General features: G+C 36.7%; 4 protein-coding genes across 8 annotated transcripts; 1 reads left to right on the top strand and 3 right to left on the bottom strand.

Moving 5' to 3' along the window:
* Positions 1–9,745: 9,745 nt before the first annotated feature.
* Positions 9,746–13,614, top strand: LOC112174803 (phosphatidylinositol N-acetylglucosaminyltransferase subunit P). 2 transcript variants are annotated; one of them, XM_040513062.1, is made up of 6 exons: positions 9,776–9,897; positions 10,079–10,293; positions 10,397–10,469; positions 12,321–12,439; positions 12,523–12,564; positions 12,662–13,614. In XM_040513062.1, exons 2-6 carry the CDS (start codon positions 10,119–10,121, stop codon positions 13,015–13,017), a joined length of 765 nt encoding a protein of 254 aa, XP_040368996.1. In that variant the 5' UTR covers positions 9,776–9,897; positions 10,079–10,118; the 3' UTR covers positions 13,018–13,614. The 2 variants fall into 2 exon arrangements, with proteins under 2 accessions (XP_040369000.1, XP_040368996.1); XM_040513066.1 differs by having other exon boundaries at positions 9,746–9,898; positions 12,523–12,804.
* A 681-nt stretch (positions 13,615–14,295) lies between these two features.
* LOC112196099 (nucleolar GTP-binding protein 1) lies at positions 14,296–23,149 on the bottom strand. 4 transcript variants are annotated; one of them, XM_024336412.2, is made up of 16 exons: positions 23,022–23,149; positions 22,659–22,844; positions 22,248–22,345; positions 21,910–22,043; positions 20,737–20,857; positions 20,550–20,614; positions 20,320–20,433; positions 19,880–19,954; positions 19,202–19,240; positions 19,050–19,121; positions 18,490–18,615; positions 17,343–17,414; positions 17,226–17,262; positions 15,839–15,951; positions 15,212–15,418; positions 14,296–14,868 (listed from the first exon to the last, which is right to left on the bottom strand). In XM_024336412.2, exons 3-16 carry the CDS (start codon positions 22,321–22,323, stop codon positions 14,776–14,778), a joined length of 1,344 nt encoding a protein of 447 aa, XP_024192180.1. In that variant the 5' UTR covers positions 22,324–22,345; positions 22,659–22,844; positions 23,022–23,149; the 3' UTR covers positions 14,296–14,775. The 4 variants fall into 4 exon arrangements, with proteins under 4 accessions (XP_024192180.1, XP_024192191.1, XP_024192190.1 ...); XM_024336423.2 differs by having other exon boundaries at positions 18,490–18,603; XM_024336422.2 differs by having other exon boundaries at positions 20,320–20,453; positions 20,579–20,614.
* A 386-nt stretch (positions 23,150–23,535) lies between these two features.
* LOC121051067 (ATP-dependent DNA helicase PIF1-like) lies at positions 23,536–25,517 on the bottom strand. The gene is given in 2 exon segments (XM_040512973.1): positions 23,536–23,661; positions 23,757–25,517. A coding segment is annotated over 1 exon segment (1,734 nt). The 5' UTR covers positions 25,491–25,517; the 3' UTR covers positions 23,536–23,661.
* On the bottom strand, positions 25,159–26,673 carry LOC121051069. Its single transcript, XM_040512974.1, has 2 exons — positions 25,670–26,673; positions 25,159–25,568 (listed from the first exon to the last, which is right to left on the bottom strand). Exons 1-2 carry the CDS (start codon positions 26,508–26,510, stop codon positions 25,534–25,536), a joined length of 876 nt encoding a protein of 291 aa, XP_040368908.1. The 5' UTR covers positions 26,511–26,673; the 3' UTR covers positions 25,159–25,533.
* Between the last annotated feature and the right edge of the window lie 54 nt (positions 26,674–26,727).

The following is a 26,727-nucleotide window of genomic DNA, read 5'->3' as shown; positions in this document are numbered from 1 at the left end:
TAAATTTGCCAAAACAAGGCCCAGGTTACTATGCTGTAAACCACAACCTAGCAAGGCAGAGGCCCAAGCCCACTGCCAATATCCATCTTCCTCACACTAACTGGACCAGTGGGCTTGGGCCTTTGCCTTGCTGGGTTGTGGTTTACAGCTTAGTGACCTGGGCCTTTTTTTGGCTTAGTTCTCTTCTTTTATATTCACTTAGTTTGGGCTAGACTGGGCTTTTGGGGAGGTAGTAAGTTTCTTTTCTAGCCTTATTACCCTGAGACTGTGTTGATTCGTCGAAACGTACACCATTTGGTTCTTAGGTGTCAAGATGTTCAAGGTAGTGGTTCCATCTTCAGATAGGGTAGGGTTAGGGAAGTTTTATTTTTTGTGCTCTTCTTTCCTGCAATTCTTTTAGGTTTTAGAGTTGTTGGCTAGTAATAATTTAGCTGCTTTAGGCAGTTTGTACTATGCTTGGACTTTTTAGTTTAGGCATATTTGCTTTGTGCAGACTTGATCTTTTCATCGATTTGTATTATGAGGGATTTTCGAATCCCTCTAGCTTGACGTAGTGACGTCATTGATTTAATGAATGGAGCTCAACTTCACTTCCTACTTTGGTGGAAATTGAGGTGGGAAATTTAATAATGAATTCCTTAGTTTTTTTCCACAAGGAAATTTAAAATTTCCAATTTGATAATGCCAGAAATTATGAAATCCTCACTTTTAATTAAATTTCATCATTTTTTCTCTCATCCAAACACAATAAGAGGCCTTTCTTTTCAAATTAGGGTTATGGGATTCAATTATTTTTTTTCCAAATTACATTTTACCAAATATATCAAAATAAAATGAAATGTAAATGATAATTTTTTTTTTTTGGACAAGTAATAGAGATTTCATTCAATCCCAAAGCCAAAACGGCACATACAAATAATCTCCGTATGCTTGTACTCTAACTCAGTGGTCAAGCAGATAGGGAAAAATGGATACCATCCACTAGTAAATTGTTGCTCACTTATTCAAGAGCCTACATAACAATGTCAATTCATCAAACACAAAGAAAATCCACTCAATTGTAGTACAGAAATAAAAACAGAAATTTAAACTTGCTCATTACCCTTAGAATTAGGGCAAGAAGAAATGGTGGGAGAAGTCAACCTTAACAGTTCCATAGCAGCATTAGTTTTCTTGTTCTTAGGCGAATTCCTGTTCTTTGATCCCAGAGGCCTACCTTTTTTCTTTTTGACCTCCTTGTTTTCATTATCTGCCCCATTTTTTGGGTACCATTAGACCTCCCAAAGTTTCCTTCAACCAAAAGATTTTGCAAAAATGCGTGTAGTGAATTCTGGCATCTTTATTCTCTTAGGAGGCAAGAAAATCCCTTCCAATCTTCCATCACCACTTCTAGGCTATGCTTCAGTTTCTTAGGTGACATAGTCATAGACATAGGCCCGTTCCTTTTTCTTTGCAGAAGTTCATCCACTAGTACCATAGCCAAGACATCATAGACACTCATCTCAAACCTATAATCTACATGTCGGCCTCATCACCATTGACCTCTTCTCCTTCCTAGATTTCCCAGAAAATTTCAAATCCGTAAACAACCAAATGTACCATAGGAGATGAGATGAAAGTGTTGCACTACCTAATTGAAACATACATGCCTTTAGCAAAATTGCTGGGCCCTTTGAAGGGAAAGTAGCAGCAGTGCACACACCATTTGCTTGATAATTCAAAGCACAATTTTGGCTTGAGAGTTTCTATTGGGACCTCTTAATCTACTTACTAGACCTCCCTCAGTTTTTAATTATTAAAAGACATATATGTATATATATATATATATATATATCCTTATATAAAAAGACTGTTACAAACAACAAAATATTAAGAAAATATATATATATATATATATGTTTTTTTGAATCAATCCATTAATGATTGTCATTAACTCAAGCCAGAACAGCTATTACATACCCTTTCGCTACCATTCAAAGGTAGGTCAAAGGTTGTGGGGATACCACGTTGGTAATAGGACTAGACCATTCATTAAACAACTAGTGCTTACTTAATAAAAGCAAGCCTCTAAGCTAAGGTAGCGAATATGTCAACTAAAAACTATACTCATTAGCGCTCAATAAGAACTAAAAAGCATAGGTCCCTAGAACAATAAGGAATTATTAGACAAATAAAACTAAAGACTAAAATAGAAGACTCAAGGCCCAAAGGAAGCCAAATCCAAGGCCTAATAGCAAACCCGGCCTCATTCCAATCTTCTCTTCCTATGCGACCTGCCATGCGCACCCCTTCCGCACATTTGGTATCCACCGTTGCACTTCACTGTGTAAGCCCAACCACTTGGGCATGTCGTAGCACTTCCATCGATTAGAACAACACACCACGTACCACCATCAAAGCCATTGGATCGAGCCATCCTAAGGACAAACCTTAGAATCCCATTGCCCGTCTGGAAACACCGTGACCAGGAAATGCCGGCCACCATCGGACAAGCAAAGCTTGGAGGCCGGAAGCTGACTAGAGTTTAAGGATAAGAGAGAGGTGGCTCCATGAAAGAAAGGCTTTTCAATATATAAATATTTTGGTTCTTTCTCCAAAGATATATAATAATAGAAACACAATTTATATTACTTTTATTATCCATTTCCATTTTCAAATCTCATTTCTCGTTTCTCATTATGATTCAAAAGAAAATGCTTTCAAAATTACTTGGTGAATTATAGAAGAACAAAACTATGATGCAATAGAAAAAAATTAGATAAAGGTTTTCTGATTAGTATAAAAAGATTATGAAATGAGGGATAGAGTGTCATCGTGTAAACTATACCAAATAAGCCTATGAAGCATCATATAATATAAAGCTAAACAAAAATAATAGAATGAGCAAATTTAATTTTGTAACCTAGCTAAAACGGTAGCAACCATAAAATATGAAACATTAGGCTTGAAAACAGATATGGTAATATATATATTTTTTTAATTAGTTACCAAGTTATGAATTTTTTCAATAATTATTTCAGTTTTTCTTTGAGTCTCTGGCTCTCTCTAAAACCTAGCCACCTAGGGTATGATTTTCCATTCCAGCGACCACCTTTGGTCTCTACCCTAAGTGGAGATTGGTTCTCCATGCTCCGCAATTCTGCTCCAGCTACTGCAGATGATCACCGGGAGGATTTGATAGTGATCGGTGATAGGCGGACTTGGAGGCCGGGTTTGCGAATCAGACCAAGGAGGGCACGACTCAAGCCTCCTGTCAATCACAACATCTCTTTGTGGTACAGGCATGGAGGCTTGGCCGTAATTGTGTGAATCGATTGGAAGGCCGAGGCGGCGAGGCATGAAGTGCAGGTGGCACCAAACCCATTTTGGTGGTTGACGGCAGTGGTCTGGTCTATTGGTGGGGCAGCGCTGAAGGATAGACCATGGAAAATGAGCGAGTCTGAGGCTTGAAGCGGAGCAGATCTAGTGTTACAATATGCTAGAATGGAGCTCCGATCTAAGGTGGTGCGATGAGAGGGGCAGCGGCTTTGAGGCCAATTACCGGCGACACGGAGGCTAGACAAGGGCTCTATACGGAAGTCTAAAAGGCAATAGTAGCGGTCCTGGAAGATGAGGGGTTGCCCTCTCTTGGATGGAGGTCCAAATCATATTGGGGCCCAAATGCAAGCTGGAAGCGTAAACCAACCTGGGTGCCCAAATCAATTTGGTGCCCTAGTTGGGTTTAGACGTATTTGAGCCTAGGCCCTAGTAAGCTGACTATTGGATTATGTAACTCAATTTGGGAGCTGAAGCCAACTGGGCTTTGGGTGTCCAAAACAAATGGGGCTGCTTTTTGGACGGCTTTCTATGGACTAGTTTCCACTACCATGTGGGCTACTTTAAGACACGAGCATTTCTGGTTTCATATTTGGGACCCATGTGATTTAGGTCTTTTATATTTGGTCTATTTACTATGTCTTAGTGTTATCATAATTTATAGGCTTTCTTTAATGTATGAGCACTAGATGTGCACTACTGTGGTACTCCCACAATCTCTTGTCTGTCTATTCAATGACAGTAGAGGGGTATGTAATGGTCATTCTGGCATGAGTAATTATAATCATTGATGAATTGATTCAAAAGAAGTAAACAAACAATTATTGGAGCATTAAAACTTGTCTTTAATGCTAAAAACATTCCATTTATAAGTAAGGTTAAGTTAGGTATTTGAAAGAGGTCGTTCAAATAGAAAATTTTACTTTTTAAAAAGCAAATAGGAGGTTTAAAGAGCATGGGAAGTCAAATGAGTAAATATGGAAGTACCAATAGAAAGACTCTTACAGTTTTCTCATAGAGAGAAAACGTGAAATTTTTTTGGTGTCATATTTTGAATTCAGTTATAAATAAATTATGAGTGATGATATTTAAGGATTATTATGTGATGTACTAAAAAAAAAATTATTATTATGTGATACAGTTGATGGTGGGTGTGTGAGGGGGCTTTGGGCTGCAATTGATTAGATCCCAAAGGACTGTTTTCTGGGAGTGTTGGCGGCGGGAATTGGAGGTGCTTTGATCTCCTTGATTCTGGGAGATTGTGCAGGGAAGGGGAGTCGTGTCCGTGGTCGTTGCCTTATCTTGCAGTAGGAAGGTCTTGTGCTACAAGGGGAGGCAGTACATCGACAGTCCAGCATGTCGGTGCTGGTGATGATGGATTGGAGCTGTCAGCCATCAGAGGAGGCAGTGACTCGTTGGTCAGAGATTCAGGATAGCAGGCCTTTTAATCCAGATTTGGCTTAAGCTCGGGCGTATAGGTTTTGGTTTGGGCTTGGGCTGGGAGAAGTTGGACACATTTATTGGCTTTCAAGATTGGTTAATGTTTTTTCTAGGATATTAAGCCTGTGCGAGTTTGATTAAACTTCTATGAGTCTTCTATGACGTTTCTAGTCTCTTGTTTGTACCACAATTGCGTGATTGGCAAGTGAGGGCTAGTTGAATGATTTATTTTCCGTAAGAGGCAAGGTTTTTCATTCTTGTATAGTCTTGCTTAAATATGAGTGTCCCAATGATCCTTAATGGTTTGCTTTAGCTTAGGTAGGTTAGTTCGGATTTTCTTGCCAGCTTTCTTATGTTTTGTAGACTTTGGCCTTTGGCTGTTGATCTAATGAATTCAATTTCTAATTCAAAAAAAAAAAAATTATTATGTTATAAAGAAAACTTTTAAAGATAATATTGGTTTTGTAAAAATTTTACATGACAAAAATATTATAGCAAATTATCACTACCTACACTTTTAGCCTATAAATAACCATTAGCAGACCTTTTTTTTGAATTCTCATGCGGTACTATGCAAGGCCCATGCACAAGATATTATACCTTGCGGTTAGATTCCTTTTGTTTTTGAATTGTTTTCATTGATAAGAAGATTACGAAATTGCCCTTGTGATTTGAATGATGTGAATTAACACTACTAAATGTCAGTATCATTATGAAGAAAGTATTTTTCTTAGAAACAACTCATTTATTTAATAATCCCAAAAATTATTTATACATATTACAATATGAAACTTGAACACTATATCATTTATCTTTGGTTTTGCTGCTTTCACATATAAGTTGCTTTAAATTTCACCTCTTCTCATGGTGAAGAAATTCTCCAATAGGATTTCCTCATATGCTTGAGGCTCTCCTTGATTTCCTTTTCAATTTGTAGCACATTGTCTGCGTAAACACTTATGTCCCCGACTCCTTGGTTATTTGCAACTTGTTGTATATAATTTAGGATATATATGCTCCACAGTCAAACTACAAAATGATAGAGAAATCAAAGTGAAGGTATTCATTTAGTTAAAGCTACTGACATTCAGTAAGGTAAGTAAAAAGATACAGATACAAGCATATTACATATAGTAGCAAATTAACATTGCGTCCTCTTCTTTTATTGCAGCAGCCTTCCTATTTGCCATTGCGGTTAATCTGTTTATATGATAAATGAAAATATGAGTACTGACCGTTAGTAGTATACTGACCCTCAGTAGCGTGCTGACCCCCAGTAGTATAATAGCTTGGGTTCTCTTCTGCTTAGTTCTAGCTTCCGAAAATGGAACATGCAGAAAAAATCAGTAAAAAAAACCCCAAGTCCTGGCATTGTTCTATCTCCCTTGCTATTACAACAGGCAAACCTAACCAATCCCTAAACCACGACTCCCCAACGCAACAAACTCCACAAATTACAAAAGAAAACAACTCTAAGGCATGCAAATGCCAACACCTAAAGCTCAGATCCAACCAAAACAAATCGGATTCTCTCCTAATCAAAAATATACCTCTTCTTCAAAGTCATCGTCATTCTTGGCCGACGCGGCCTCGTTATCAGAGCCGCGGGAGTTGTCCTCGGCGACATCTTCGTCGTTGGAGTCGGCGGAGTGAGCGATGACCTCTAGCTCTTCCTCGTCCTCTTCGTCGTTGATCAGCTCCTCCTCCTCAGAATTGTATAGGGATTCGTTTTGCGGGTCAGTAGCCTCAGTAGTTCCTCTTTGCGGCCGGATCCTAGATCTGTTGTCTCGCTGCCAGAGCCTCAATCCGTTGCTTCGCTGAAACCTTGCTTTGTTGCTTCGTCGCTGAAATGGTGGTTTTGATTTTGGGGAGAAATGGATTTGTGTGTGTGTGTGTGTGTGAGAGAGAGAGAGCTGATGTATCATGAAAAATGAGTGACAATTTTCATAATTTCATAGAAATTTAAATATCTTTTATGTCTTTAATGCAAATAAACCGTTACTATAGCTAGATGTAAATGACTGCAAGGACAACGTGTCTCTGGCCCCTGTGCATGGGAAGAAAATGCAGCAAATTGTAGTTAACGGGAATTACCTCAAAATATTATTGACATGATATAATAAAAAAAAATTTGAAATTAATAATTTAATTATTTAATGTGACATGAAATTCCACATTGGATTAAGGCAACGAAGGTAAGGTAGCAAATTGACACTTGACACTAAGGGCTAGCTTGAGATTGATGTGATTAAAAAAAAAACGCTTCTGCTGGGACTAAAAACAACTTTTATAAGTAACTTTTGAGTTGCTTCTATAATCTGGTGTCAATTGCACATATTTTTTAATTGAAGCTGTTTTTTTTTTGGTTTACCAAACATCCTAAAATTTAAAACTTTAGAAAAAAGCTGATTTTTGTAAAAATAAAGCAATCCAAATTAGGCCCAAGGTAATATGTAGGATATCAAATTGGCAATTATATACTTTTTTTAACAAGTAGCTTTTGGATATATATTCGCTGGCTGTCACCAAATAAATGTGTGTATGTTTATATATTATTTTATATGGGAGACTTTTGCCGTCGAAACATTAGTCGGCATGCGTGATTCTTCTTTCTATTTTTTTTATTGGAGGCTTTAGACGACAATTTTTTTAGGGTGATTCTAGTTGGACCTTCAAATTTAATATTTGGACCTCCAACTTTTTTCAATTATTAATAGACTTTGTCAAGTTATATGAAAAGACAAATATGGACAAAGAGAGAAAAATGAAAAAAATAAAATAAATAAATACTCTTCTTACATCCTCCAATCAAATATAACATTTAATTAAATTGTTTTTTTTTTCTTCAAAATTTCCTTATATTGCCTATGTAGTTTTACAATTTACCTAAAATAATTAAGTAAAAATAATAATTTCTATACATGGCCCATCATTTAATACAAAAATAAATTCAAAACAATCTGATTTGGAATTTTTTTTAACTAAATTAATTGAATATTATGATATAGTTATTTTTCGATCTTCTAACCCAAAAACCCTTGAAATCTTTCTTTTAGCAAATCAAAGAGATTCCAACAACATATCATATGAAGATCGAGAATCAACCCTCTGATTAATTTTTATGGAGGAGAGACTTACTCATAAGAGAGCAATATAATGTGATTTTGATTCATTCTTCTTCTCATGGTTGAAGAGAGAAAAAAGATAGAGTAACAAATTGTTATATCTCATGTTCAAGGGTGTTTTGGTAAAAATAAGGAGGTCTACTTAGCTTTTCAAGTATTCTAAAAAGTAAATTAGAGGTATACTAAGTATGTGAGGTCTAAATAGGAAATTTGGAGGTCAAACTAGAATCACCCAACTTTTTATTTGTAAATCAGTTTCTTTTTTTTTTTTTTTTATGAGATAGTTTTCCCTATGAACTTTTCATGGACAAATGTGCATGCCTTTTTACTTTTATTTTTCTATGAGAGGTTTTAACCGAAGAACATTCTGTAAGCAAATATGTATTTTTTATTTATTTATTTATTTATAAAATTCTTAGGGCTCATTAAGTTGAGAGCAATAGGTCCTACACCGACCCTGACTTTGGCCGATGCAAAAATTCTCTTTCAAGACTACCTTTTAACACTTCACCAGGGGCGGAGCCACATGAAGATCCAGTGAGTCCTGTGCCCCACTCAGTTTTATATTTTTTTAAAGTTCTGTACATGAAAATAATGATAAGTAGCTTGGAGTACATAAAAATCATTGCCAGCTGACTTGGTGTAGTGGTAAAGTATGCATTTTTTTTTGCAGCTGGTCCCAGGTTCAAAACATGCATGCTGGGAAGTTATTTTTGCAATTGTTTTCGTTTCTTTTTGAGAACATTAACACAGTTTATTATTATTATTATTATTATTATTATTATTATTATTATTATTATTATTATTATTTTTATATAGTTTTAGAAGTTAAAAATAAACTATGTCTCTATAATGAGAAATTTTCTAATATCTAAATTTATAAATTTTATTCATAAAATATATAATTTTAAGAAAAATATTAATCATACCGTAATTTTATTTTAATTTATTATCTTTAATTAAACTTTTGATATATATTTTAAATTCAATATATTTTTGTTTTAAATTTTTGAGTGCCCCACTTGATATGAAATTCTGGCGCCGCCACTGCTTCACAGTAACAAAGCATAAGAGAGGTGATTTTGGGGTCTAAGAAATCTTATGACCTTATCGTTGAGATGTATGGGATTAACATAAGCTAGCAAATTAACTTCAAAATTTTCCCTTCATCGTAGAAACAATACATACTTTATGCATTTGACCACTTTGTGACGTGAGAGGTTACTATCTATAGTTTGACTAAGGTTTGTGGTGTTCTTAATATGCCTTCACATACTCTTGGAGTTTATGCGTGCTCTCTTCCTCTTTTGAGTAGAGTTCGGAATTGCTCTCGTAATTTCATTTGGACCAATTATATGGTACATTGGAGGCAATGCAATGTCTCTTGCCCTCTTGGACAAATTGTTGTTTCTTTATGGGAATGCGACTTTCATGCAAATATTTGTAGCTCTAGGTACAAGGTTTTTTTTTTTTCAAATGTATTCGCCTACGGTCTTCAAATTTTGCGTGTTTTATTTTGAGCTTGTTTCTTGGTTCTGAGACTTCTTATAAATGGTCTCCAATTTGGTTGGGATTGAAGTCTCTGATTCCAACTCTATTGTTGGGTTTTAAATGGGGAATTGGTGAAAAGTTAAATGTGTGTCACTTTTCACACCCATTGACGATTAAAAGCTGATAAAGCTAGTTCTCATTTTTGAGCAATTATTGTGTAATTTATGACTATCATGTGTCTGTGAATTTGACCTACTTTAATGTCAATACGTCTACGTGCGGGCAAAATAATAATAATAATAATAATAATCACACCAACAAAAGTTACAAAACAAGGTGACATTGACCATTCGGGTTTTCCCATACTACGAACAGTAGATATTTCTGGACCAGTGAATAAGTCTCTCCTCTGTGGTCCATTCCCATCGTTACACGATCTGTAACTGGCCTGAAAAACAGTTAACACTCCATCTCCGAGTACCTCTCTGTTTTTTTGAGTACTTGGGCTTCAAATTGGCCGATTCCAGGTATTCTCTCTCCCTCTCTCAATAACAAAATTTATATGTTCAAAAAATTGTTGCATCAATTTCAAAACTTTTTTCCATTTTCTGAAAATCCCTCTACTTGTATCAAATGGATTAGTGATCTTCTGCCTATGCAAAAATTAACCCAAAATTGTCTTCTTGTGCTTTCTGTAATGTATGTAGATTCTCAAATCTGTATAGAAATCCCAGAACAAATTAGGGGATGGAAGACTCATACTCTGTTTGTAGTCCCAGAAGAATTCTGAGTGTGTCAAAGAAGAGGAGGGAGGCAACAGTGTCCTTTGCAGATGCTGATATTAAGGCTTCTGGGTTTCACGGTCCCAAACCTGCTGAAGTGTATGGCTTTGTGGGTTCTATTACAACTGTTGTGGCTACAGGTCCATTTCTCAAGTTTATGGCTTTCTGGGTTTTCTTGATTTGAATTTTTTGTTGCAACTATTTGTTCGGTTTCTTAATATGGCATTTTTTGTGTTTGAGCAGTTATTCTCTTGGTGTGGGCATATGTGCCAGAGTCTTGGCTACATTGGATTGGAATCTTTTACTACCCCAGCAGGTCAGTATAGTTGTTTTTTTTTTCTTTCTTCTGTTTTCTGGGTTTTGTTTAGGATTTTCAGCTTCAATTCTTTGTTCAATGACCAGCTACTTGAAACTATGATGTTCCTGTTTCTTTGTTTGGTTTAATTCAGCAGTATCCATAAGTAACACTCAAACAACCATACATAATGTATTAAGTAACCGTACATAATGTATTAAGTCTGGGATATCCGAATAACAACACAGTTAATTAAGCATATTGTCTTCCGTTCATCTTTAGCTGAGGCCAATAGGACATACGTGAAGCTTACGTGTTACGATAGAAAATAAACAAAATTGCCCCATTTTAATCTAATTCCTGGCTACATTTCACACGAGTTTGTATATGCTACTTGAATTGATAGACCTCATGCTCTGCAGATCCTTTGACCTGACTTGAATAATCTTACAAGCAATCACAATTGATTGAATGAATAGGAAAGCTTTTTTATAGTTTAGGTAAGAGTAGCAAGCTTTGTCTTATGCCAAGCAAGTTCCTGCCTGCACAGGTTACAAGTTGCTGCATTAAATAATGGTTCACTTATGACCTTGACTGCTGCAATGGATAAATCTGATCTGGCCAAAGCATCTGTTGGAGCTTAATGACTTCTTCTTGTTGTTCCGGTGACAATGAGCTTAGTTTTTCAGGTGTTAGGCTCAGAAATTGTTGCAGTAGAGTAGACTTCACCTCAGGTGGAATTTGAGGCTCAAAAATCTGTTTGTCATGGTAATGAACGCCTTTTGATGTTGGAACATGATTTCCGTGCAACAAATTAGCTCCATAAAGATCCATTGGCATTTAGCACATTTAGACCCCCTGCTGACAAAGAGGTGCTCCTTTATTGTTCAGTTTCATTTGTTTTGAGTGGTACTTAGCTGATTCTGCAGTATAGCAACCAATTTATAAGATTTATCAGCATCCTTGTTGATAGTCTGACAGTTGCCATTGGAAAAAGGATGAGATATGGGATACTGCTGTCCAGTAGCATTTGGATGAACCGTCCAATTATTATGGCCAAAATTTGCAGTCCCAACCTGACCAGGGTGTTGTGACAAAGGAGTCTGCATTTTCTGGTTTAGTGCAGAAGTATTGGCAAGCTGAGTTGTGGTCAAACATAAAAACCACTTGGGGACTCGAGATTCATGAGAGCAAGTGTTTGAATTCCAGACTATCCTAGCAGTGTGGCTTGTTGCAAAACATTGCAGTTTGCATGTGTGGAAGCCGCATTTGAGGCAGCATGTTTTGTTGTCTGGGTGCAGAAGAGCAATGCATCTTGAGGCACAGTAGAAAATTGGCCTTCTTGAATATTTGGCATTGACCCAGAATGTTATCTATTGCAGAGAATGAGGTCAGCAAGAGTTTCAACTATAGGTGGTGGAACTTGCTGGCCATCACTGAGGGACAACCTGAAGCTTGCCTAATATAGTTGATAAATTTTGAAAGTTATATGCTTAAACAATATTGTGATTATCTGGAATCGAATTTTTTTTTTCTTTCAGACAATCATGTGTCTATCTCTTTTCTTACCTGCTAGGCAGCTAGAGTCACAGTCACATAGGTTATTTGGGATCTATAAGATTTGTAGACGCATAGTTATATACAACTAGTGACACAAGAAGAATTACTCTGCTGGTAATTATCGACTATTTTTTTATCCCTTTGATATTTTCATGTCCTAATTGATGGTTCATAAAAATTGTTGTGATAAGTATACATTCCGTCTCTAACCAATATTCACCATATGATTTCTTATTTTCTGTTTCTCTCTGATAATTTATTTCGTCTTTTCACACTGGGTTTATGCTGAAATTCATGGTATATTGTTTTCAGGTATTGGGCATTGGCTGTGCCAGCTTATGCAATGATGACTGTAGTACTGGCGTTAGTATTTTACTGTGGCCTCAACTTCATGTCCACCCCTCCGCCATCCTCCTTATATACAGTATATGGTGAGTGGTGATTGTCTTACTTGTTTGATTAAAGTTTTGGGTCTTTCTTTCAGGCTTTCAGCTCATTTGATTCTCTTACGCAGATGAATTTAGTAGAGATCCTGTAAGCTCTGGTCAAATGGCTGGTGAGGATCAACTCATTGAACCCATATCTGATATCAGTATTGACAAAATCAATCGTTCCATGTTTAAATAACGGAAAGCAACCTTTGGGCGTTGCAGACTTGTACCCAAGTGAGTTCTTTCCTAAAAAAATGGAAGTCCTGAAATTAGTTAATAGTTTTACCCGAGCAAGAAAAAATCCTTTGATAGTAACAATATGCCAAGAAGAAATATTGGACGTACAAAGAGGGCAAGAAGCATATTCAGCAATACAAAGAGGGCAAGAAGCATTATCAGCAATACAAAGAGGGCAAGATGGATTATCAGCAATACATAGAGCGCAAGATGGATTATCAACAATACATAGAGCGCAAGAGCATTATCAGCAAGACAGAGAAAGAAAGAAGCACGATCAGCTATACAAAGAGAGCAACAAGCATTATCAGCAGTACGAAGAGAGAAACAAGTATTATTAGCAATATGACTTCTGAATCAGAATTTGTTTGTAAATGTAGACCCCTAAGAAACTAATCAGTCAAGGAAGAGATATTGCACTTTAGGAGAACCATAAAGTTTCCGACCTGAATTCCAGTTGTTGGTAAATGTAGGAAGTAATGTCTAAACTAACTGGCTTGGTGGCTGTGAAGTGTTCTAGTTATGCGTCTCAGTTGGAGCTGTTATGCTCCTTGGTCATGCTATGGTGCTTGTGTTCTTGGTCCTTCAGAACTTGCTGGCATGCCCTTGTTGCTGGATTCCAGCTTGTCTTGGAGTTGTCTATTTAAGCTTGACAATGAAGTCATGCCCTTGTTGCTGGATTCCAAGGATTCCAGCTTGTCTTGGAGCCGTCTATTTAAGCTTGACAATGAAGTCATGATGACTGTGGTTTATGGCATACTAGCTTTTTTCCCGTGCTGCAGTGCATGTGCAGAGACTCGGAAAGTCACGTAAAAGAAACGGAGCAGAACTGCTTAATTTTGGTTTATCAGTTTATCCACTTCCTTTTAGACGTGAGAATTTGGAATTAATGCAGTTTATTAATCCTGTACTTCTCCTATTACTCGTCCACAATTATCTCTTTATTTATGTATTTTATTTTTATTTCTTTTGCTTATTACTATAATAATCCTTGTATTTAATTGTTTCAATTAACTTAATGGGTGTAATTAAGATAGTTTAACATACTTCACCAAATTTTAAATTACTTTAATTACACCTATTGAGTTAATTGAAACAATTAAACTCAAAGTGAAGCACTCAGAAGCTTCACCAATTATGAGGGCTTTCCCAATTATGGTAGTAGAGATAGAGATTGAATTTCACAAAAAACCTAAAAAATAAATATATTTGAGTTCTGTGTTCCTTCAGGTTTAGATTTAGAACTTCTTTTGTTTTCGGTCGGCAGACCATTTGCCTTCCTACAACTGGAATTTGGGCGTTTCAGGCTGATCTAAACCAGGAAATCTCCAACAAAGTAGATCAGAAGGCTTGTGGTTTGGACTCATTTCCTATTATTTCTTTCCCCTCCAGAGTGTCTTGGTAACAGGCAGCGGCCTTCCAATCCATCAAGGACTAGCTGAATCAATAAAATGGCCAAGGGCGTCTTTGCCAACCAGCACCACACAGTTCCATAACTAGGAACAGATTGCATTTATCTAGCCATCATAAACCCTGCCAGAGTCACTCCCATAAGGCACATACAGAAGGGGGATTTTTGTTCTCAGAAAATGTATATTTCAATGTAGAGAAGTAACACATCTCAAGACTACGAAAGGAGCAAAGCTTAATGTCTACGGGTATATTTACTTTATCAACGGGGAAAAACCTATACATGCGATCTATAAAATAATATCAACAGTTCATCTTGCAAATGTAGGCGACTGTTTTAATACAGCTTGTCACCAACTAAGCAGGAAAACAGAAATACCTAACATACTTTTTTCCCTCCTTCACTCAGTATGAGTAGGAGGTTGGTGCAGTATTCAATGCATTTAATAAGCTCCTATATTTCATCTCAGTCGCCAAGTAGATTTTCACAATGGCAATAGACCAAGCAATCTGAAAACTCAGCAATCCATTATTGGCAAGCACTTGCACGCTCCAGATTTTCAGCTTCTGATGAGGCACGGCTTAGCGTGTTCACAGGTGGCTTCTCATCCTTGGGAATGAAGAAATTTGGAAATTGATCGTTACTTTCATCCAGCAGCCACCAATCACTGAACTTAGAAAATGATCTCTCAGGTAAGAACTTGAAGAGTTTCTTGGTTGGTTTCCAGACTTTGGATCCTGGTCATTTGGGTATTCAGCAGTTCATGCACTCTTCTTTTTAACTGCAGTGCAAAAAATCTAATCACTAAATTGCAAATTACAGAAATATTTACTTTGCTTAATATTTTAATATGAAACTAAGACAGTAAGCAACAAGTTTGTTCAAGTCAGGGAACAAGGGCTTGGGCATTTTGGGTTCGCAAGGTGCCGCTCAAGGTTCTGAATTTTCATAACCATTGCCTAGATTAACATATAAAGGCATCACAATGTGAGTTTAATGGATAGCTTCAACACTGATAGAAGAAATCGTAGCTGATGCCCCTTGTATAATAAAGGCACTCAAGGCTCGCACGTTCAAGACTACAATGGACTGACAGAGAGTAAAATCATGATAATAAAGATTACCTCTGGGAGCCCTACTTCATTTTTCACTGACACATGAAGAGCTCCCTCAGGGCCCAATTTCCGGTACCTTGCCAGGTCAAGATCATTATCATCGCCATTATCAGTAGCAAATAGCACTGGAGACTCTTGCAATAGATCGCATTTGGACACAACATCAAGCCACAGATGGTCACCGAATTTCTCCTTTATTTCATTGTATATGACAAACTGCATGATCGTCACAACAAATGTGAAACTAATATATCGGAAAGGAATATCGAAGAGCAGAAAAACTGGAACATTTTCTACAGAGGTCAACTAGAAAGAGACAAATTTTAGTGAATTTTCCATCTGACAAAGGGAAAACAAGAATGAGGTGACTATTTCAAAATCATTTTGGGGAATGAAAAGTCAAATATTATAGTTCCCAGTACTTCTCAAAGTAATAAAGATAAGAATCCAGACATCAGTCATAAGACTCACAAACCAACAGCAACAATAAAGCATACCAAATCATGTAACATAATGGATCTAGTTACAAACAATAACTCATCTATTGTGAGCCGTAAAAGACATAATTAACACATTGTTAAATCATGTTACAGATCTTGTATTGGAGTCAACAGTAGTATATAAACCACATATTACCTGATCAGTAGGTGAGGTCCCACATTCTCCAGAAAGATCATGGACATACAGTACTGCAGTTGGCAGATGTGAGAGGACAGCAAGTGTCAATTTTTCCAAATTATTTCTGTCCTCTGAAATGCAGAGAAGATGCAATGACAAATCAGTAGAGCATCAACAAAATATATGCACCAATTGCAACTACAGACAGCCGTCTATTAAATTTGAAAAAGACAAATTTATTAATATGTGAATAGTACAGAGCATCAGAAAAATCAACAAAAAAACTAACACTTAACAAACCAGAGACCAATAACGACAAACTGAAAAATCCTTATCATAAATTCTCGCTAATCATAATTGGTGATGTAAGTGAAAAATGGAGTGGTGCACCATAAAGGGCCAAAAGATGAGATGAAGCATGACAGAACTGTGATCAGTGTGTCCTAGATCACATAACTCAAAACAGTAAACATTATTACTTCTATCCTGAGCAGGGGATTTACTAGTCCTCAAAAATATCACATAAAGATGGTCCTTTTATGGGGGCAAAAACAGGTCGTTAGACCTGAACTTTGGGATAGCTAAATAGATTGGAAAGCTGCTGCATCTTATGCTCTATGAGCTCTCTGTTTGCTAGATGTGTTCTTGTAGGGCTGTTTGGCTTGTAGTTGTTTCCTAATGACCTTGTTGAAATTCGGGAGACTCCACGACCTTTGTTTTACTCTTTCTTTTCTTTAATAAACGTTTTGTTTATCATCAAAAACATAAAAGCAAGGCCAACATATCCAGATGATATCCTTTTGGTTTATAAAAAAGGCCAAAAGATCCAGTTTTGTAGCAGGCTACAGTACTCAACCAGATTCTTTGTCAAACGTATCAGACTATTTCATCATTTTAGAATGTCAAAATTGAAGCAGCCAACACAAATCCAGTTGGAAATGGGTTGAGAGGCACTGGAAATTGCCAATCGTTAGGTAAGGCTTTACTTTACATTCCCAATGTGGAAATACAAATCTCACATCTGGCATGACTTAAGCTAAACACACGAACATATATTAGGTGACAGGGAGTGCATGTGTACATTGAGCCTATGTGAAAGCCTCCTCTAACACTAAGGAGAAACTAATGTTTCTTTAAATTTCTTGTTTCAATAACTGAAAGAAAAATATGCTCGAAGGTAATATAATACTAAAGCTAAATAACATGTTTTCCAAATATCCAGCAGATAGAAAAACTGAAGTGAGACAGTGCTAAATGAGCTCTGCTCAAAAGTTCAACTTGAGATAAAATAAAATTAGCTCAACTTTTGCAACATAATATATGATGTTCTGCATATTGGATGGGTACAAGTTAAATCTAAGCACTCTATACAAATACAGAAAATCAACAACTTTCGGAGACTTACCATCACATCTCTTCAGCAGGCCCGGAGTATCAGTCATCTGCAGATGGTTTCGAGATATAACCAAAACTAAAATATAAGATCCAAGATTTATACTGCAAAAATTAGAGACTGACTGACCTGAAAAGTCTCATGGTTTAAAATGATATGACCCATTAGTATTCCTCTTGTTGTGAAAGGGTAGTTGCAGACCTAAATTAAATATAACCAAAGGAGCACAGTTAATAGGAATAATGAAGAGCAACTCCTCATAATATGACAAATTTAAATCATAAACTTTCATATATAACAGATGCTGAAACCATTTAAGATTGGATTATTCCTATTCAAAGTTCCAAACAAAAGTGCCGGGAGATGAGTATAGGAGCGGCTTATCAAACTCTAGCTACTCTCTTTAGTGCAACTACCCGCTACCCAGCAAAATTCACCAAAACCATACTGAGCGCCTAGTCTGCAACTCCCAACCTTAAGAAAAGTGCTATAGCATGCAACACCCACTATGAAAGCCCCTATTGTACAGTAAACAGAATCTGCCTTTGATAAATAACACACTTCTTATCCTCCCTGTAAGAAAATTAGTCTCCATTCTAAAGCAATGCCAAGAGCTCCGTCAATCTGCTGTTAATTTATCATCTCGTGCCAGATGTAATAAAGTATGAATCCTTTTTCCTTCTCGTGAACCACAGGAGCACCTACCGCCCAGAGGACCAATACCATTAGTTTCCCTTTCTTCAATCATTGTCCTTGTGTACTTACAGTTTCAGTATCGACGGGGAAAAAAGATTTCAATTTCAGGTGCCGAAGCTCACTCAGAGAAACTATGTTGTTGTGCAGCCAGCTTAATTCCTTTCAGCTCATCACCATGAAAGCTTTATGCAGGGAGACATTTTATTTTGGCATTCTCTCCTTTTTCTGCCACTCCACCCTTGGCACTTTTATTGAATGACAAGGCTAAATTAGATCCACTCCTTTTGAATAGAAATGCTTTTTCTCTTTAATCTTCCACTTCTTTGTATTCATCATTTTGCAAAGTTATTGTCTTAGATAAATATAATGCTTTTTTGAGAACACCAAAAATGAGGACATTTAAAAACTCCTTTGGAAGGACTACATTATACTGATTATTGACTCCAACTATATCATTTTAAGACTCATTAATAATGGTGATAGGCTCAACCATTCCTTCTACTTGGCTCATTAAAACCTCTATTTAGGTCTATTATTCTGCAGAAATGCATATCATAGTTGTCACTGAAATTGTGCATACCTCAGGCTTCCCTGTGGAGAGTATACGAACCAAAGATGACTTCCCAACATTAGGAGCTCCAACAAGACAAAGTGTCGGTGTTTCTAGATCAACTACCGGCATTGCTCGCAATGTCTGCATATATAACTGATTAAAAAAGATGACATTCGAAGAAAACAAAAACAAAAAGTACTCAATTATAACACAAGGAAAGATAAATTATAACTTCCATATCTCTAATTATTTCTAGATTAAACTCTTTAATCTACAAGGAGCTAATTGTTAAAGTCCCACAAAGTCCAAAAAGAGAACAAAAGAATGCCCTAAAGTACTGCAAATCAACTTTTACAACACAGAGATACTTGCCCGACAAATGCATAAGACCACACACAATTCATTCACAAAAATGCAACACATATAAATAATACATGCATATAAATACATACATACGAGTTACAGTAAAGGTATGAACATGTGCATGTGTTAAACAACAAAACAATCAATATAAATGCTAATATAATTTGAATGCAAAAATTAACTAAAAAAAACTTGAGAGAACCTGTATTTCAAATACAAAGTACCTTGGCTATGTGTAACAAATCATCAACATATTTTCCTTGACGAATATATGTCTCCTCAACTTTCTTTAAACCCTGGAGAAAAAATAGTACCATAGTAATTAGTAAATATATCCACACGAGATAGAGGATGGGGGTTAGCTATAGGAAATTACCTCACAAAGTCTTGCCTCTGCTTCCTTCTTCGACGTTGACTGCAACAATTTTAATGAAGAGCTTGTTAAAGTTAGCCACAGAGAGAGAGGAGCAAGTAAAAACCTGAGCCAGCTTAATGTTTAATTATTTTTTACTGAAATATGAGAGGAAATAATGAAGTATGATCCCTCTTCATCTTGTTTCTTGATGCTGGGATAAAACAAAGTTAGAAACTAGCATCCCTTATATAGGGATGTCGAGACACAAAAATGCTAGTAAAAAGTCTTACATTCTAGACTTTTATGTTGCACACTAAATGTGGTCACTCCCTTATATTAATTGCAAGTCTGGGGAGAGTAAAAGAAGAACAACCTGATCAATGATCAGGGCAATATTAAGAATATATGGTGAATACAAAACTTGTACAGGAAGCCAACTATGACCGCTAACCCAACATTTACTTCCCCCAACCATATCAGATCTACTGACTTTTAAACAAATTCATGACTAAATTACCACCTAACATAAAGATATACCTTAGCAAGTGTCTTTTGAAATTAAAAAAGAACAAGATAAGCTGACAACTAGAAGTACATCAGGTGCAACATTGACTGGAAAATATAAAAGGAAGAAAATCAAAGGTCATAATTTCCATTGCTGAAATTGTGTCATAAGTACTTAACAACCGAGATATCCACCTTAGCACATAGAGATGCCTGTTCCTTTCCGACAGACACAACCTTTTTCCTCAGAGCATCCACCTTTCCCAACACCTGTAATATCATATCATAAACAGTCAAGTAGGGGCAATTGAAAAAGGTCTAAAAGATTATACCTTTGTGAATTCATCTACTGTAAAAAATAGTGAACTGTATACATCACTCAAGATGTAGAAACATTCAGAAAACTAATTTGAGAAACATAAATCAAAACTTCGTTCAAAAGTCAAAAACTGTGTATGACTGTCACATTTTGCACAAATTGAAGCATCAATATACATACATAAATCATATCTGTATTACAGATACAGGATGTGATAACGTGGTATACTAAGCACTTTGACAAATTTTTGTTTATCACAAGTTTATAAGATTCCTGATTTACACAAATGGGGATTGCCCATGAATTTCATAGGTACCTGTTCATAATTTCCATCCCCGAGAGTTAATTCAATAAGAGATCGCTCATAAGGGTGAAGATACTTCTTATTGGGAAAGTTCTCCGAATAAGTCCTTAAAGGAACTGCTATTTCCTGAAAACATACACGGAAGGCTAACTACCATCTTTGAGAAGTCGTTCCATAAGAGAAAAGTATAATAGAAATAAGCTGTATGTCCAAAAATTTTAAAACTAAAGTTAAGAACAAACTTTCATCAATGCATCAAGTTGCTTTGCACCTCTATTTCTTTCTCTCTTTGCAATATTGGCAATGCCTGAAACAAACACAAAATACATCAAGGGTAGCAGCAGGTGCTATAAATGATGTCCGCTCTAATCTGAATCTAATGTAGTCCGGTCACCATCAATATAAAACCACATGCCATTTTGCAAATACCTTTTGTTGGTGCAATTTTCTTAGCCTTCCTTAGTGCTGAATAAAGAATGTCAACGGATGGCATTACCATCGGTAGCTTCTGAAATGCACCAACACCTTCAAGTTTTTCTGGAGATTTTTCCTAGATTTAGAAAATTTAGACACAAGATCACCATTTTTTCTTCCAATAGTATGGTATGAAGAAATCTTAACAGCATACAAATGCAAAAGGCATGCAATGCAAAACAAAATTATGCCAATGGGGCGAACGAATTGATAAGCTAAAGCTTATTTAAACCTGAGAGACAATGTCCTTCAATTCTGTCAAACTAGACTGTCCAATTAACAAAAATGATAACAGTACAACAACATAAATAGTATGAAGATCCAACAATTTCAGACTCGCCCAAGTTGTCAAGTTCAACTTCAGGAAGTTTAAGCCATTTCAATGCACCGATTAGTAAGAAATGAACTACACTGCATGGTATACAACTGCCCTTTGTCAAAGCAAATGAAAAAGGGATATTTCAACCCTTTACTACTCATAAGCAAAGCTGCTAACAACCCTCAAACCATAAATCGTATACATTACTTTATATCGATCAATGCATACTTCCACCTATATGGCTGTATACATGATGAACGACCCTCAGTAACAGGCCACAACAATTTCCAATAAAGTACTTATCTTCAATGATTTTCCTGCCAGATTGGAAGGTCAATCATTCTTTACACTCCAATATCTCCCAGTACCTAAAACTGCCATCCTAATCCCAAAAGATCAAAAAGCATTTTTTCCAACAAAACTTGTTTAGACCAGTCATTGATCAAAGCCCAAATCCCTGCATATGGGCATACCCATTATACTTTCAATCGCTTAATACTTAAATTCTGCAATAGCATAAGTCTTTAGCACCCTGACACTCATTCATGAGGTCTACCTGACTCTCTCACTATCATTCAACAAGCAAATGGCACTAATACAAGTAATGTGCTTTTGTATCCTTCAAACATAATATTAAAGACATGCTATGATACAATTACTTACACCGCTACAAGTATACAATACTTGCCTACTAAATCCTCTATTTCCTTTTTCTTCCTTATCATTTTCTTGCTTTTCACAATATGTTTGTGTTCCTGTTAAATGTGTAAACAAGAAACAAAATTGATATCAAAGCCACGAAAAAGCACCTCAATTTTGCTTTCTTGTTTAATCTGGGAGGTGGGCACATAGCTTCCCCTGACAACTTCGTATGTAGAAGTCTGTAAACCCTTACAGAAGCACAGACCTGGATAACTTCTGGCACTAGGTATCAAGTACGGCCCTGCATTTGTAATCGGTGCAAACTCATTTAAGCTAAAACCCAGTATCATAATCACCAAAAAAAGCATATCTCAAACACCAAGTTCAAAACTTGGCGGCAAAAATCAAGAAGAAGCATTTTCAAGGCTAACCCAGATAAAAAAGTGCGGTGCTTTTTCATTTTCAAGAATAGAGAGAAGGATATATAGAGAGAATGAGGTAAAACCTTTGGTGATTGAGAGTAGTAATCTGGTGTCTGGAGGACTGTGCCATAGTTGGAAGAGACTGCAAGCCCTGCTCATCCCTCTCCAGCTTCTTCTTCTTCTGACGAGTTACAAAGGCAAAGTGAAAAAGAAAGAAATTTTGAGGTTTTTAGAGTAGAGTAGAGAGGTTTATCTATCGGATATGACTAGATACAATAAACTAAGCAGCTTGGAAAGTAGTGATGATGAAGAAGATCAAGACCAGAAGAGTCCAATTTTTGAAAGTGATTAAGCCAATATCACTTTCACAGAGCAATTGAGCCAGACATATTGAAAGACTGATTGCAAAACAATTGACCAAGACTGATTGCAAAATCGTTGCAGATATATTCAATAAAAATCAAAACTAACCCAACTTTGATTCACACCCATACCTCTTCTCCTGCTGGAACCGGATCCAAACCTTGCTATCGACCTCTACTTCGCTGTCAGTGTTTCTGTCTCCCCCTTCTCCTGTTGAAAGATCCCTCCCAAAACTTGAATAACAGTGAAATTCTTCTTTTCCTTCTCCTTTTTCTTCTTCTTCTTCTTCTTTTCTGCTTCTTTTCTTTTCTTTGCTTCTGTTTCAACAAAATCCCAAAAGAAAAAACGGTTGTATTTCGATCTAATGAAATAGAAACCCAACCGATCAATCGGTGTTGCTACAGAAGAGAAAACAAATCCCAAAAACAATACAGACAATCAACAACAACCGATCAATCATCCGAAGACGAGATTAAGAAAAAAGAAAAACTCACCAACGATGAACTTTAGCCAAACCGTCAAACCCAAGGACTGAAATCGCCTTCCGCAAGAGCGCCTTCTTTTCTTATCTGACCCTCCGGCACTGTAACTGTAATTAAGAACAAAAAAAAGGGCAAAAGCGTCAGTTTACTGTTCACTCAAATGAACAATCCTTATGGGCAGGGCTTTCTGCTTTAGATGTACTAGCCTTCCTGCACGCGCGATGCGCGTGCGGAAGGGCCGCGCCCGCGCGTGCGTATTGTCCTTCCTTTCTTGCTACGCATGTTTGAAATGTTACTCATGAGTGCAGTATAATTTTTGTGTTGCATATCACCTAACTCTAACCCCATACAAATATTATAAAATATTGTATATATCTTGCGCAATCCATTAGTAAAAAATATAAAACTCTGTACAAAAACACATACATAGATTAAGAGTATTGGAATTGATTAACTACCACAAAAATAAAAATATATTTAATGGAAAAGAAACAAAGCTTAAGAGTACATACTCTGTATGCTTCTTTTTGTTCCACTATTTCAAAATAAGTTTACTGAGATAAGAAGTGTTCATTTTTTATTGATTGTTTTCATGCACCAACCACATGAAAATATGGAAACACATCTCCTAAAGCTTCTGTCTCAACCATTCCTACAAATAGAAAAAATTACACAAAGTTACAGATTGTAATGTAAAAAAATTCAATCAAATATGTATGTTTATAATCAATTAAAATGTTGATGTACCTATGAAGACGATCGATCATTTGTGTTTGAATGAAGCAAAACTTCTTTAAATACTACATTCTTCGTAAATACGCCATCTTCACCAACTATGGATCCTTTTTTAACCAGAACTTTTGTGGTTGACTCTGATACTCCTCTCAACAATGCAACATATAATTGTCCATGACTAAAAACATGATCTGGGAGGTAAACACCTACATGTGGAATAGTCTGACCTTGAGATTTGTTTATGGTCAAAGAGAAGCTCAGTTTGACTGGAAATTGCTTTCTTGTTAGTTGAAATGGTAGCCCAGCATTTTCTGCACTTTTCAAAGGAATTCTAGGTAGAAAAACTCTAGTCCCAGCAAACTATCCTGTTAGTATCTCAGCATCAATCAGATTTTGGTACGAACCACGACACAACAATCTAGTACCGTTACACAATCCCAATTTAGGGTCAATATTCCTTAAAAGCATGATTGGAGCACCTACTTTCAAAGTTAACTTGTGGGGTGGCAGCCCACCTGCGGTTATTGAGTTCAGAAACTCTGGTTGGTACAAATTTCTCATGTCATCTTCAACAGAGTCAAATGAGTACAATGTAATTTCTTCACCTGGAAACATATTGATTATCTTTTCATTCAACACGTCCACATCATCGTTTATAGGAGTAATCAATGCTCTGTCCACCATGTATCTTGCATCATTTACATGATCACCCAAATTGGGGAAAACTTCATCAATAATTTGATTGATAGATTGGTCACTTTCCCATGGAACCACCATGCGTTCTGGTAATCTCATCATTTCGTCGTCAATGACTTGTTCACTCCCATCGCCAACACAAAGTAGAAATTCTGCAAATTGGTGGTCATTTATGGATCTCATATTTTGTCTCAATCTCAATATCTTTGTTTGTGCCCAAAATGTTGCTTTCACAATGGAGGCTTGAATGAGTTCAGACTTCGTTCCTTTAGGAATAACAGGGAGAACTTGACGAAAATCTCCCCCAAAAATCATTATCTTTCCACCAAACGGTAATTCGACATCCATTATGTCTCGAAATGTTCGATCAAGTGCTTCAAACACATGTCGATGTGTCATAGGTGCCTCATCCCAAATAATTGCAGTGGAATCTTGTATCAGTCGTGCTAGAGCAGACTGTTTACTTATGGAACACATGGATGATGCATCTACATTGAGTGGAATCTTGAATCTAGAGTGAGCTGTCCTCCCGCCGGACAATAAATTTGCAGCAATTCCAGATGATGCTGTGGCTAAGACTATATGATTCATTCTTCTCAAATTTGCTAGCAATGCACGATATAAGTACGTCTTCCCAGTACCTCCAGGACCATCGATAAAAAATAATGCACTTTCTCTTCCCTCAACTGCGGCCATTATGGTGTTAAATGCAATCATTTGGTCGTTGTTAAGGTGGTCAATTGCATCAATATCTTCTTGCGGGATATTTATAGAAATTTCGTCTTCAATACATCTCGGTATTCCTAGACTATCTTCTGGCTCACTTGTCATTTCAGGCAGATCAAATTCTCCAGTGCCCTTATTAAATTGTTCTAGCATTCTATTTAGATCTCGAAGTAACCTGTTTCTGACAGAAATATCGACAATATCACTTGAAGAAGAATAATCTTCAATCATGAAAGGATAAAATTCATCCCACAATCTTCGAACACCAGTTGGTTGACTATACACCAAAATTGTGACGAATAATCTTCTCAAAGCTGATGGCATTCTAATTGCAGAGGCCTCTAACAGACATTGTCGGATGCTATTGTCATCTTCCAGCAAACCTCGTTTCTCTGCCGCTTCCTTAAAAGTAGTTTGCAGAACTCCATTAATAGTGAGCAAATCACGAAATGATCTCGGTCCTCTTATATGATTGAGAAGGACACGTAGGTAAAATTTCTCACCTTCAGAGGGTGAAACACTGTATATTCTTCCAATTACCTTGTAGTTGTTCCTTCTTTTCACCCAAGCTTTTTGCTTACTTTCCCACCTATAGTATTGAGGGAATTCTCGATACAGATATCGTCTTGCTTCCGGATCCATACGGTTCATGGTGAAATATTCAGTAAGCATAGACTTCTGTGCATGCTCATCTGCTAGAATGTCTTCTACAGTCTCATTTGCATCGAATCTGATTTGTTGCATGTTTGGAAGATGTATTTGTAATCTGTCGACTGTTGGATATATTCTGTTCATTACAAATTTAAATATCCTCCATAAAGCCTCTGGTGCACAAACCCACCTTGCATCGACAAATTGTCTTATTTCATCGAACTCCTGGTAAGATTGCACTTGAACTGCAACTCTATCAGGACCTTTGTAGACATACTTATATAAGTATTTGACACTCTTTATGCTCCCACATATTTCAACATTGATGTGACAATCATACCGTAGCAACAACCACGGGTTATAAGGAACAACCCAACTATTATCCACCATTGTGTCTCCAGATCTACGTAGAGGGACTGGTAAGCGACTTGCTCGTCTTCGATATATAGGATATGCATCGTTTCCTTGCACAGTGAAATTTGCAAATGATTTTGGATAACTTTTATTGCATCTCCCATTCTTCATACATGAAGACTGTTGGTTTAAGGTTCCACATGGACCGTGAATCATATGTTTCAACACCAGATCATAAAGTTGAGGCTCTTCATCTTTATCTGGTATTTCTGCTCTAACAATGCGGTCATAATCTTCAGGGTTACTAAGCTTATCATTTTCATCCAACATGACCAGCATGTGTACATGTGGTAGGCCCCGTTTCTGAAATTCAACGACAAAAGCATGAGCAATAACTCTTCCCAATACTCCTTTGGTGATGATGTCTTCTTTTAGTTGCTCAAGTTTTGAACGAAATACCCTGACCTCTAAATCTGGACGATCTTGTGATGTTTGTCCAGGGAGTAGCCCACTTTTAATTTCTTCCCAATTCGGGTTACACGTCATAGTGATAAAC

Source organism: Rosa chinensis, chromosome 1, assembly GCF_002994745.2.
Source record: "Rosa chinensis cultivar Old Blush chromosome 1, RchiOBHm-V2, whole genome shotgun sequence".
NCBI lineage: Eukaryota > Viridiplantae > Streptophyta > Magnoliopsida > Rosales > Rosaceae > Rosa > Rosa chinensis.
This window is presented reverse-complemented; position numbering and strand designations above follow the sequence as displayed.

Bases quoted from the DNA above. Each gene is read 5' to 3' on its own strand.
- LOC112174803 (XM_040513062.1), top strand. From the start codon at position 10,119: ATGGAAGACTCATACTCTGTTTGTAGTCCCAGAAGAATTCTGAGTGTG. The intron at 10,470-12,320 runs GTCAGTATAGTT...TATTGTTTTCAG, and splicing joins ATCTTTTACTACCCCAGCAG to GTATTGGGCATTGGCTGTGC. The intron at 12,565-12,661 runs GTGAGGATCAAC...TGGGCGTTGCAG, and splicing joins AAGCTCTGGTCAAATGGCTG to ACTTGTACCCAAGTGAGTTC.
- LOC112196099 (XM_024336412.2), bottom strand. From the start codon at position 22,323: ATGAGCAGGGCTTGCAGTCTCTTCCAACTATGGCACAGTCCTCCAGAC. The intron at 22,044-22,247 runs GTTTTACCTCAT...TTACAAATGCAG, and splicing joins ACTACTCTCAATCACCAAAG to GGCCGTACTTGATACCTAGT. The intron at 20,434-20,549 runs GTTTGTTCTTAA...GTATGTTTTCAG, and splicing joins AACTTGATGCATTGATGAAA to GAAATAGCAGTTCCTTTAAG.
- LOC121051069 (XM_040512974.1), bottom strand. From the start codon at position 26,510: ATGCTGGTCATGTTGGATGAAAATGATAAGCTTAGTAACCCTGAAGAT. The intron at 25,569-25,669 runs GTGAGAAATTTT...ACTACTTTTAAG, and splicing joins CAGTGTTTCACCCTCTGAAG to GAAGCGGCAGAGAAACGAGG.